The sequence below is a fragment of the Setaria italica genome, chromosome V (genome assembly GCF_000263155.2).
Source record: "Setaria italica strain Yugu1 chromosome V, Setaria_italica_v2.0, whole genome shotgun sequence".
Classification (NCBI taxonomy): Eukaryota; Viridiplantae; Streptophyta; class Magnoliopsida; order Poales; family Poaceae; genus Setaria; species Setaria italica.
Genome location: NC_028454.1, coordinates 31,479,468 through 31,492,332, shown reverse-complemented (window position 1 = coordinate 31,492,332; position 12,865 = coordinate 31,479,468). Strand labels below are relative to the sequence as shown.

The 12,865-nt window shown below is 48.5% G+C and overlaps 1 protein-coding gene and 1 long non-coding RNA gene across 2 annotated transcripts; both read left to right on the top strand.

Moving 5' to 3' along the window:
• The first annotated feature begins 7,071 nt into the window (after positions 1–7,071).
• On the top strand, positions 7,072–7,479 carry LOC101771261 (putative ripening-related protein 6). Its single transcript, XM_004971997.1, has one exon. The coding sequence runs from the start codon at positions 7,072–7,074 to the stop codon at positions 7,477–7,479; it is 408 nt and encodes a 135-aa protein (XP_004972054.1).
• A 750-nt stretch (positions 7,480–8,229) lies between these two features.
• LOC111257449 lies at positions 8,230–10,172 on the top strand. The gene is made up of 4 exons (XR_002677981.1): positions 8,230–8,369; positions 8,462–8,652; positions 9,026–9,072; positions 9,919–10,172. It is a non-coding gene; the product is annotated as an uncharacterized LOC111257449 (long non-coding RNA).
• The last annotated feature ends 2,693 nt before the right edge of the window (positions 10,173–12,865 follow it).

Here is a 12,865-nt window from a genome sequence, read left to right as displayed (position 1 = left end):
ATTCCTCCCCGTACTAGGCTCAGGCTAATGGCCAGGCCGAATCTTCCAATAAAGGAATAATTAAGTTGATCAAGAGGAAGATCGAAGAACAACCCAAAAAATGGCACTTATGTCTAACCGAAGCTCTATGGGCGTACAGGATGGCCTGCCACGGGGCTACCAAGGTGTCTCCTTATCAATTGGTATATGGTCATGAGGCGGTATTGCCATGGGAGTTGAGAACAGGGTCAAGACACACGTTGCTTCAAGATCAGCTGACAACCGATGATTACTCCTCGCTCATGAAAAGGAAACTCGATGACTTGGCAGGTCAACGTTTGAGAGCCTTGATCAGTATCGAGGAAAACAAAAAGAAAGTAGCCAAATGGTACGACAAGAAGAACAAAGTCAAGCAGTTCTCCCAAGGGAATTTGGTATGGAAGTTAGTATTGCCGATTGGATCAAAAGATCCTAAGTTCGGTAAATGGTCTCCCACTTGGGAAGGGCCGTATAGAATCGGCCGATGTGCCCTGGGAAACGCTTACATTCTGGAAACGATCGAAGGAGAAGAATTTACTAGGGCCTTAAACGGGAGGTACTTGAAAAGGTATTACCCCAGTATATGGGTCGGAGCATAAGAATCGATCGCAGGGCATGACAAGGCAGAAAGATCGCTCCATGAATGATCACACAGCCGATACGGGAGAAGAAATCGCCTAAAGGAGAAAAATAATCGTTCAAATTGGTCAATTTGTCATTCGGTACGGATGATGAATTACACGGCTGACGCAGTACAAGTCGCCCTTAGACCAGTTGGTCATCCTCTGCCGACCCTGGAACTTCTGACATGTGGCAATGGAGTCTAAGGGCCTCGTGGGCCAGATGCTGCCTCTCCTGCTTTAAATCGGTGATAACGGAGGGGAGTTCTTGAAGCTTCTTCTCTTCAATAGCTATTTCTTTGGTTTCCTGCTCCATCTCCTTGGCAAGTTCCGCTCTTCGGCGCTTGAGGTGATCTATCATGCCGACGAGTCCAGGTCGGGAATTCTCGAGGAAATGAATCCGATGATGTACCTCCTGGGCCCGATGCTTGTACGAATCCTCTTCCTCACGAGTCTTGGCCAGCTTGGCACGATCGGCCATGTGACGCAGAGCCCTGAAGACCGGGATCCGCATCGACTCAATATAAGCGGCCGGCGCCAAGGCTTCTTCTGCTTCCTCTGGGACCCGCTCGCTGATGTCACCGAAGAGCTGCCGAATCGGCGAAGCATCCTTCACAAATTGGCCGATGTCCTCTTGAAGAAGGGACCGTACACTTTCGAGCTTAGCATGGACGTCATCAGGGACGGAGCTCAAAGTAACTTGACGAGAAGCAACTTCCTCATCATCAGAGAGCGCGACCGCAAATGAGAAGAGGCTATTATTGGGAGTATCCTGTTCCTGCAAAATGATAAATAAAAAGAAAATAAGTCAGCCGATGGTGGTAGCAAATCGGCCGATAAGGATTGGGTGATTTCTTACTTCTTTAAAGCGGATTTCTTCCATCTGCGTTTGCGGGACCACCACTCTCGACTCGAGGACTGGCGCCATTGGCTCATCGGAAGAAGAGGATTCGACAGCAATCGGTGTTCTGCTCGGGCCGGCTTCTTGAGGGGTTTCTTTGACATATGGCTGGTAGGGTAGCGTAGTTAATGTGCCGGTGACCTACATCAAAGTTGGTGAGATCATCATTCAAATATTAAGGAAATGAGTTGGGAGATCATGTACCTCAACGGGAGGGGGCACTGGCATTTCAACATCTGCTTGGGGCGCCGCCGATGGCTGAGGATTTACTGGGGCGTTCTGTGCGGCCTAATATAAGAAAGGTCAGTATTGAAATGATGACCAGGAAAATCGGATGGTGAGTTTACCTATATAGCTTCCACCAATAATGACGTGGTGGCTGCTCCGGCCTCTGTAGCGCCTTGGAGGTCAACTTCTTCAGCAACCGGAAGGGTCAGCGCAGCCGAGATCTCCGCCGATGCAATCACGGGTGGATCGGCCGATTCTGTCCGGGCGCGCACTCGGCGACTTGTCTTCTTGATAACCTTCTTCTGCGCTTGCTTCGCCCGGCCAGCTATGTCATCGACGGAGGGGGCGTGATAGCCGATGAGGGGGAATTCTGTGTATGGATAACGATCCTCTATCGGCCGGCCACTCCGACTGCGTTTTGGGGGAGCAAGGCTCTCAGACTGAAAAAACAATAAGAGTCAGTGTAAAAAAAAAGGGGAGTTGAAAATCGGCTGAAAGGAGAGCGATACCTCGGCATTCGGGTCGATGTTGTTGGGATCCAGAAGATTGCAATATATTGCCGCAGAAGCACAGAACAGGTACTGTTTCCATTCGGCCCACCATAGCTTGAAGTGCTAAACAGCGAAAGGGGCCACTATCCAATCGGTCAGATCTATGGTGCTGGAATCTAGGATCCGATCATACAGCCGACTGTAGTCAAGACCCTTGGTGAGCTCGTCTCTGAATTTTGCTCGGCCGGTGAAGTATGCATAAATCGGCAGTTGACCTAAGCCAAATTGCCGTGCTGCAACAGAGGGGTTGTAGAACTCATAAGTGGGGGCGTCCTTCCCCGAAAAGAAATTCGCCGGCAGGATTCCCGGCTTAATCAACTCATCTGTAATGTCTTCATCGAATTTGCTGGTGGCCGAGTCAAAACAAGAAGGGAGCTCGAAGAGTGGTTCCTCCCTTTGATAAGGAAACCAGCTGGTTGCGTCTTCACTGAAGCCATTGTAGAAGCATCTGAAGTATTCGGCCACCTTGGTAGCAGAATATGAGCAACCGGAGAAGGCCGATGCTACTTCACCAAAGGAAGTGCACCGGCGCCGTGCAGTGGGGTTCTCTGTCGATTCGATATTGGGGAACATCATATACTCCACTCGCTGCTGAGAGATCTTGCTCATGTACAGATTAAGCCACAAGTTGATGAACCACCAGGGTCCACCGGGGTTTCCGATTGGCTCTCCTTTGGATAGTTTGACACCGACCTGGTGTAGCATATGGTAAACCGATCCCAGTAGATGCTTTCCAAGAGGAACAGAGGCCCCTATCAATAGCGCTTCGGCCAGAGCCTGTGTGTTAGTAGATGGACCAGCTGCCCTCCCGCAAAAAAGGTGTTTCTCTAGCCACATCATCAAGAAGGCTGCATGCTCTCTTTCTTGGACTGTCCTGGCTCTTCTGTTGCACCTGATGAATCCTTTCTATCCGCCGATTCCTTTCGTATCCAGCCGATGAGACGTTTTGGCCAGGTAACGAAAAGGGATATCAGGGGAGGAAATATCAAGGCCGGTCAACATGACCACATCGGCCAGGGTGGGGGTCATAGGTCCGTGTCCGAAGAGGAATGCGTTGAGGGCATTGGACCAAAAGTAGGAGGCTGCTATTACTAAGGGCTCGTTCCTTTCCATTTGGGACAAAGATAAATCGATGCACTGGCCGATTTTGTGCTCGTCCCATTGGACTCTTTTTGAGACGGCTATCCGTTGGTACCATTCCCTCCAGCCGGGGGTTTCATTCGGCCATGATCTAAAGGTACCTAACCAGTGATCCAGGTCCATGGTTGATTGCTTGAAAGGGATCCTATGGGTTTCCAAATTGATTAGGTCGGTTGGATCTGGGTTTCCCATGGGACCAAGATAGATAAGGCCGGGAGTTTCGGTGAGGCGAATGGTAATCTCGTGCCTAACCGCCTAAAAAAGGAAAAAGGGGGCAGAAGTAAGGACGGATCTAAGGTAAATACATTGACATTAAAAAAAAAGAGAAGTTTCGGTAACAACCTCCGGGATGAAGCTCATCGTGGTTGGCGGGATCGCCGGCGGAGCTACGGGTGCTGAAGCCATTGATGGGACTTCAGTCGAAGCTCCAACTCCCGCCGATGGAGCTCCCGCTCCCGCCGATGGAGCCACCGCCATTGCCGCTGGGGCTGCTACTGATGGAGCCATCTCTGGGGCTTCGGCTGTTGGTGAGGTGCCTGAGGGTGCCGCCATTGGAAAAGTAGGATGGGATGTGGATGAAAGAAGATGCCAGAGAGAAAGATTGGAGGCTAAGGAAGACGCTGGAGGAAGAAGAAGATCAGTGTGCCAAAGAAGGAAGACGTGAGCTCGTGAAAAGAAGTACGGGACGTGCTGGTATTTCAGGGTGGTCTGAGAAGGGGTAAAAGCGGGATTTTTACCGTGCCGGCGTTTTGATTTTTTCGGGAGTGGTTGTCGTGGGCGCCCGTTTCGAAAAGATTGCAATCATCAGGCTGACGACCGCGAAACGGAAGGATAGTTTCAATGCGTTTGTTTCGGAAGAGAAGTTGAAAGGAATTTCGAAATAAAGATTATGTTTTATTCCAAAACTGGGGGGCATGTGTTGACGCCAGATTTTGACACATATGAAATCGGCGTCAAGAAGAGAAGGAATCAGGTGATGCGGCGAAACACGGAAGTCACGATTGGGAATCGGCTGATTAATGCTACAGTTGAGGATCGGCCGATTGGCGCTGCAGTGTTTCGGCGAAAAGGGTTGATGGAAATCAGCCGATTGAGAGGCTGGAGTAGTTGGGCCGATATGGGCTCAGAATAGATCGCGAGGATTGAAAGGGGTCGGCCCACGGAACGTAGCAGTCAACTCCGATGCGAGTCGTACTTGTAAATATTCATTTTCATTTAAAATTAGAGATAGAGTCCTAGTTGGTTAAGAGATTGGTTGTAACAGGCTATAAATAGCCGCCTTCATAGATCTGTAATCATCATCAAATCAATACAACAACCTACTATTTCCTCGCACTTTACTTTTGAGCAGGCGACTTCGCCAATACTTTTCTTCTTTTCACGAGTTCGTACGGGTTGGCGAGGCTGCATCAACTTGATCTCCGGTCGATTCTGTAAGTTCCGCTTATCGAGTAATATCTAAGCTTTAACTTCGGGTGCATCACTGTTGTTTCGTTTAGATTTATTCACCAATTATCGATATTCACTAGAATTCTAGGTTTTACCTGTTGTTCTAGTTTTATCACCAGTTATCCAGTTTGGAATTAGAACTTTCGGCTTTCTTATATCTTGTTGCTTAATTTACCACTTTTCACATAGCCGATTTAGATCTATTCCCAGTATTGCTACTGTAGCGTTGTTTAGATTGCTCTAGTAGTTTTCTTTATCAACGTTGCCCGGTAATCGGCTGTATTATAGCCGATTTCTTTATTACAGCAAATCGGCCGATTCGCTTATAAGCTTTCTCGAGATCGAAACCTTAGCCGATCGCAACCTCTGGGATCTGACACGTTTCTTTCCTTGCCCAACCGGGATAACAGGGTCCGAGGGCCTTATTTCTTTTTCAGCCACCCATGAGGGACCCTTTTATTCCGGTTGGTGTTTCCAACCGGGATAAAAGGCAGTGTCGTAAGCTTTAGTCCCAGGTGGTAACACCAACCGAGATTAAAAGGGTGACCTTTAGTCCAGTTATTCTTACCACCCGGGACAAAAGGGTTCCCACGGGTAGCTGATTTTTTCACCCAGGACTAAAGGGTTCCCCCACGGGTGGCTGATTTTTGAACCGGGACAAAAGGTGACTTTTAGTTCCGGTTGCAAATACCAACCGGGAGTAAAGCTCCGCGCACCCCCTTTTGTACCGGGCCTACTTTAAACCGGGATTAAAACGGGACGCATCGAAAGTCAGTTCTCTACTAGTGATCATCTTGTATCATGTCGAATACTTGCATTGGTCGTAGAGATTTTCCTTCAAATATTCGCCGGTTGCGCTCCTTCTATATGTTCCATGCAGTGAGGATGAGGTACGCTGCTACCGATCGGCCTTGCTTCCTGTTGAATGCCGCAAGTGATCGCTGCCACCATTGTTCCACTTCTACATCTTCATCTTCCGGTATGCTGATTATTCCCCCGTCCAGTTAGATACTAGCATCCATACCTCTTTAGCGTAGGTGCATTGGAGGCACAGATGCATTGTTGCTTCTATTGCTTGATCACATAATGGGCATTCCGTTTCACATTCTCAATTTCTAGCCACCATCTAATCAGCTGTTAAAAGCTTGCTCTGTATCAACAACCACGCAAAAAACTTATGCTTGGCCTCAGCATGAGCTTGCCAAATGGCTTTGCATTCAAAGGTACTGTGAGTTCCCCTTAGCTGTGCTTGGTAAGCTGATCTTAGAGGTGTATGATCCATTAGCAGTCCACCTCTATTTGATTTTGTCCTCCTGGTCAGTGAGTTGAACATTCTGTACCAGTCCCATATATAGGATGACAAACTCTGCCATTTGTTCCACTCGTATGGGCCGCCAATTCATCTCAGTTATTACCGCTGTAAGATTAGCGACACCATGAAATTCAAGAACATCGTTTTTACAAACGTAATTTGTTTCTGCCTCCAAAAGAGACATTAATCCCGTGTGGTGCATCGAGCATAAGGCCAGTCTCAATGAAGTTTTATGAAGAGTTTTATGGACAATAAATTTTATACTACATCAGCAATTTTGCTGACTTGGCAAGGTTATTTATGAGGAGAATTTTATCATATGTGAGAGGACTTTCATCCCTACGATACTTCACTGGCACAGTTACCTAATTCTCAATCTTAATAACTATGCAAAACTGGGCTCACGAAACGACGTCGTACTTATCTCCTGAAATGGAATTTCGTATCTTTGTTCGTCAACAAAGCACACACGCCTACACAAGGCACTAAGCCAAGCTAGCGACTAGCGAGCACGCGTGTAACTGTGCAAGTAGGAGTATTTATATATCCGTTGCTTCGCCTGCAGCACGCACATATTTAAGCGAGCACATCTCGTACCAGCCCGCCAGCAACCCAAGCCCCCTACGGGCCACGGCAAGTGTTGCGCTAGGCCGGCTAGCTATCTTTGAGCGATAAGCGAGCGAGCACGAGAGCTCAGCAATGGCGAGCACAAAGCTTGCTCCGGTACTGGCCGCGCTCCCTGCATATGCTCGCGTCGTGCGCCGCGGCCCGGCACCACGCCGACAAGCCGGACCCGCCGTGCGGCTCTGGTGACAACGACGAGGCGCCGACGTCGCGTTGTCGGTGCCGGGCATGCGCCACGAGAAGGGGCACCCCCACCACCACCCCAGCAACTGCTCGTCGCCGGCCGTGCCGGAGCGCGGCGGCACCCCGGCGGCGATGACGGTGAGCGGCTTCCAGTTCCAGCAGGACGAGGACGGCGGCTTGCCCGCGGCGTGCGACGGGCGCTACCACAGCGACCGCGACATGCTGGCGGCGCTCTCCACGGGGTGGTACGCGGGCGGGCGGCGATGCCATAGGCGGATCCGCTTCGCGAGCGCGCGCACGAGGCGCGCCGTGGAGGCCGAGGTGGTGGACGAGTGCGACTCCGGGCGCGGGTGCGGGTGCAACGTCGTCGTCACGTCGCCCGCCGTGTGGAAGGCGCTCGGGCTCGATACCAACGTCGGCGAGGTGCCCGTCACCTGGTCCGACGACGTCTGATGACGCCTGGAGCTGGCGCGAGATCGTTGTTCTAGACCCTTGTTACGTGGAGCGTCCGTATGTGTAGGCGGTAGCCGTTCTTAGCTCGGTGTAGAACGGTTATCGGTTAACATGCCACTCGTCGTTGCTACTACTATGTGGAGTAGCAGAATAAACATACGTCACGTGTTGTCGTCAGTCTCGGTTAAAAATGGCATGGTGGTGTTTTGTTTAACGACGCTGACTCGTCACAAGCACGTCATCTCTTGGGCCCTCATGTACTCCGGCGCGGACGAATGCAGTGACTCCGTGAGCTACTGCTGGCCTGCCGATCACGACGAGCACCAGCTGGCAAGGCGAGCAGTCGAGCACTCTCGGGCAACTTGGACGTCGGCGAGCGTGCAGTTTGAAGCCGTGCGCCCGTGCTGCTCTCCACCAGGCAGCGGATCGGAAACGGCAGCTAGCAGCCGACCGTGCGTGCGATGCGACTCTACCAAGCGGCCACCCGGCGACCGTGCGACATTATGGGCTTAACAGTTTGGTTATGTTTGGGCGCCATAATTCTGACCTGATTGCCAAAGGCAAAAGTCTCTCCAGAGTCCAGTACCATATCTCGACTAGCTAGACAGTAGGCCTGCTAGTGGGGCGGGGGTAAATGGGGATTTCAGATCGGGTTGTTGCGTGGGGTTCGTTTGCATGGGTAGTTGTGGGTTTAGAGGCCAGTGGGTCGGGGCAGGGTGGGTCTGCTGCATTTGCGGGTCGGGAGCGGGTTAGTACGGATTTTGTTGACCTCGCGCAGCGGCTCACGGGGCACGGGGCACCTCGCGTCGACGCGTCCTTGCGCCCGCATGTAGAAGGTGACACCGCCGCCTCTCCCGTGCAAGATCCTCGTCCGACGGCCACGGATCGAGGTATTTCTCTCCCATCTTCCCTCTCCATCTCCTTCTCCGCATCACCCCTTCCTGTTCTCCTCAACGGCTCACTCCCTTCCCCTTCTTGCTAGATCTATGGGGGAGGCCTCCATACTGAGCGCCGCCGGCCAAGTCGCCGAGTACCGCGCTGACGCCGGATTCGTCGGCCTCCAACCCAGCATGTTCCTTTTTCTCTCGGAACCACACCGGCAACAATCAAGGTTGCACCAACAGATCCCATCCCAGGAACCACACCGGCACCAGGTCCCTTCGAGAAGTCAAGGTGCACCTCCTTCCCTTTTCTCTACAATTATCTGTCTCTCTCCAACGGAATGCAAAATATATGTGTATATGCTCTGTTTCCAATCACTACGAATGGTCAAATGCAAGTTAATGAAGAAAATTGGATACTGTGCATCCGACAATCTTGCAAAATATGTGTGTATCTGCTCATCTGATTTACACTTCTCAAAAGGTTTAGGTTGTTGTTACTGTTAGTGTTAGTCTCAATGAAAGATTATGGATATACATTGTCAAATAGTCAGTAGTTTACAGCAGTAAATCGGCGTGTTCTCTCTAAATTATTGGCTTGTATAAATAGGATTAGTATAGAAATAGAATAGCACAACCTGACATAATTATCCTTATCTGTGTAGTCCAGGAGGAAGTTAGGAACTTTGAGAAGCTCAAATGGATCCTAAAGGTACTCAACTAATATGATATTCTATCATCGGGTGTTATGTTGACTGAAAGTCTGATAAACTAATCATGTAGCTAGGATCATCGCTGGTTAATTTCTGAACTAATCTGTATAGTCTGATGAACTAATCATGTAGCTAGGATCAGCTTCTGCAGCTTAAAAAAGTGCCTGTTAAGCCCCCATTAGCAGGCCTATATGCTTGTGAAGTTTCTCAGTTAATGGTCATGTCTATTATTTTTGGATGTCGATGGCATTTGTCTTTGTTTTCGGAAAAGATGTGCGCAGGACTACCAATCTACAAGATTGTCGCTTGGCATTTGTTTTTGTGTTCGGAAAAGGAGGATTTGGCTGATCATGTCTATTATTTTTGGATGTCGATGGCATTTGTTTTTGTTTTCGGAAAAAATGTGTACAGGACTACCAATCTACAAGACTGTCGCTTGGCATTTGTTTTTGTGTTCGGATAAGGAGGATTTGGCTGTCTAAAGAAATATTTGTCTTGTCTTACATGAACCGCTACTAGGATGCTGTCCGGAAATACAAGTGCAGTGATCCTGGCTAGTAGTTTCAGTTCACTGACATGGTGTTTCAGTTCCATCTCTGAATTTTTTTGCAACATTTCATTCACCTCTGAATATTTACTGCAGTAGTGCACTGACCTGGTACACATGTTATACATCTCCAGTAATCCAAAAGAGTTGACAATATTTTCTGCATCTTGTATACATCTGTCTGCATGTCATTGTTGTGAGTTTTTCTAAATAATATGCTAGATTTTTCTGTGTTTGCCTTTGCATCTGCAGCCACCTGACATAATTATGTTTCTATCCATCATTGTGTGCATTCCAGAAGGGGGAGTTCAAAGAAGCTCAAATGGCACAAACAATGTCCTGTGTGGAGTTGCTTAGTTAGCAGTCTGCTATTGTTTTCTGTTTCACGAACAATCCAATATGAAACTATCATACAACACATTGTGTTCTGTACTGAATCTTTTCCTTTTATTTTTTTACATCGCTGATTGAAGAAACTTTGCCTCTGTCTCTGCAAATGTTCCAACAGCAAAATTGGGGAACTTGGATTATAAATATTTTTGTTTATGTACACTAGACATTGAGTTTAATTTGGATATTTACTTATGCGTGTGCCATGTCATGTCGTACTGTCATGCGTCTTCCATGCATGTTAAACTGATGGGATCATCTTTGTACATGTGTTCTCTTATATTCACATGTTCGCAATGTGCACTTGCACTAGTTGTATGTATCTTCTGCATATTCCGAGTCCTGAGATGTAACAAGCTGAGATATGAAAATCGCAAAGTTTCTTAACAGTGCTAGTGTAGGTGCTGCAAGTAAAAGGGCACCAGGCAGCTGCAACCCATTGCACCCGTGCTCGGTGGTAGTTAAATATATGAGGTGGGGTGGGTCATTAGTTGTGGGTAGGGGCGGGTACAGCCCCCGTTAGTAGGCCTGCTGGACCGTACCAGGGTCTTCAGATCGATCGCATGCGGGACTGGGAGTCACGGCGTCGCAAAAGGAACGTGATATTACTATAGGTGATCTCGCGTTGTGCTGCAGTTCATCTTCTTCATGTCAACGTGCCCATGGTTAATTAGGAGGGGAGGCTGATAGGGGTCAGTGTGGCGGCAGGCCAGGCCGGCCCGACGAAGATAGCGTAGCGCGGCGAGACAATCTGTGGGCCAGTGTGGAGATAGGGGCGCACGCCAACAGGGTGAAAGTGTGGCGTGGCTGGCGAAGTAAGATTGGCGTCATCGACATCAAGGCCTTAGTTGCCCAACTTTGGACAACCCAAATTCCTATAGCAACACTGTAGCGTTTCGTTTGTATTTGTGAATTATTGTCCAAACATTGACTAATTAGGCTCAAAAGATTCGTCTCGCAAAGTACAACAAAACTGTGCAATTAGTTTTTAATTTCGTCTTCATTTAGTACTCCATGCATGTACTGCAAGTTTGATGTGACGGGGAATCTTCTTTTTGCATAGTGTCAAAGGTGGGAGTTGGGGGTGAAGTAAACAAGGGCCAAGAGACAGTAGCCAAGCGGGTGATGAGACAGGGGAGCTCATCACTCGTTAGTATTGTAGCGTTTACGTTGTGTTTGAATACGAGGTGCTAAACTTTAACAATATTACATTGGATATTCGGATGATAATTAGGAGAACTAAACCTGAGCTAATTATAAAATTAATTGCAGAACCCTATGCTAATTCGCAAGATGAATCTATCAAGCCTAATTAATCCATCATTAGCAAATGGTTACTGTAGCACCACATTGTCAAAGACTAATTAAGCTTAATAGATTCGTCTCGTGAATTACACTCCATCTATGCAATTAGTTTTATAATTAGTCTATATTTAATACTCCTAATTAGCATTCAGATATCTGATGTGATGGGTGTTAAACTTTAACGTGTTGTAGTCAGGCCCTTACGCAACAACCAACAAAAGCTCGTCATTCACGATTCCGTTGGACTAACTGGGCCTACTTGGGTGGGCTGAACTGAACGTACGGCAAAGCCCAGTAAACTGACAAACTCAAGTGAAGTGCTCCTTCAGTCCTTTGCTTGTACACGCGCATCCTGCGAAATGAGAGAACACTCTGTCATGACAACCAAAAAAAGCGACAGCACCCATCGATTTACACGACATAAATGCCTGCAATACTTTCGATGCTGATGGACAACAACCTGAAATCATGTCTAGTCACGACATCTCAACCATCCAACCGATGCATGTGGTGGTGAATGATCGTGCTCCCCGAACTATTACCTTAATATTTTTTTAAAAAAAACTATTACCTTATTACTACACATAGCTAACCCAGTATTTCCTCAAAAAAAAAACATAGCTAACCCATGAGGTGCAGACTGTGCAGTAACCCTCATGATGATGGGACGCACGCAAGGTGGCAGCGTAGAAGGTAGAACTTTGAACAAGGTAAAAGACTCCTCTTGGGTCGGTGATGCAGTTGAACGACATTCTAGTCTTCTTCGGACCACGCCTTGTTTCTGTTCTCGCACGACGGAAGAAACGAAGCTGGTACCACCGCTGCTACGTACACACAAGCTACCTTCGGCGAAGAATAAAACACCCAGCGCGCCGCGCGTCCATGCGGTGCCTATACCATTCCGGAACCTTTGCATCAGAAACGCTGTTACGTACATCACTACATCAGCGATCGTTAGTTGACTCCATCGTCCCCGCTACTTGCGAAAAGGTGTTATTAGACGCAGCGAGAAACCGGAGAGAGCGGGAGGTCATTCCACATGTTTTTACCCAAGCTGCATGCTAGCACACCACGTGGTTCCTGAAACTGACTCTTCGCGCCGTGTCGACGACGTACTGCGGCCACATCGCCATCACGGCATCACCGTCGTCGCCAACAAAATAATCTCGATTTCCCTTTCGCTAGCATCACCGCGAACGAACGATGGGGCGGGTTAATATTTGCATTAACCTGTCGCATCGACGCAGACTAAACAAACACATCCTCATAGGTTTTTTTTAGGGCAAACACATCCTCTTGGTATGGTTTACAACGTTTGGTTGCCTGCATCAGCCCAGCCAGCTCTACCGGTGCAAGATTTTCCGTTTATTTGGTTTGCGCATCTGCTCGGTCAGGTTCCGCGCGTTCAAGATTCCCCGCAGCCAGGTTCTGGAGGTACGCAGAAATTGGCCGTTTCTGCCGGGCTAGACTCGTGTGGTGCGGGTAATTAGCCATCTAATGACGGTATTAATGCATTATTAAGCACATATTAAATGATATTAACATATTTC

Bases quoted from the DNA above. Each gene is read 5' to 3' on its own strand.
- LOC101771261 (XM_004971997.1), top strand. From the start codon at position 7,072: ATGCGCCACGAGAAGGGGCACCCCCACCACCACCCCAGCAACTGCTCG.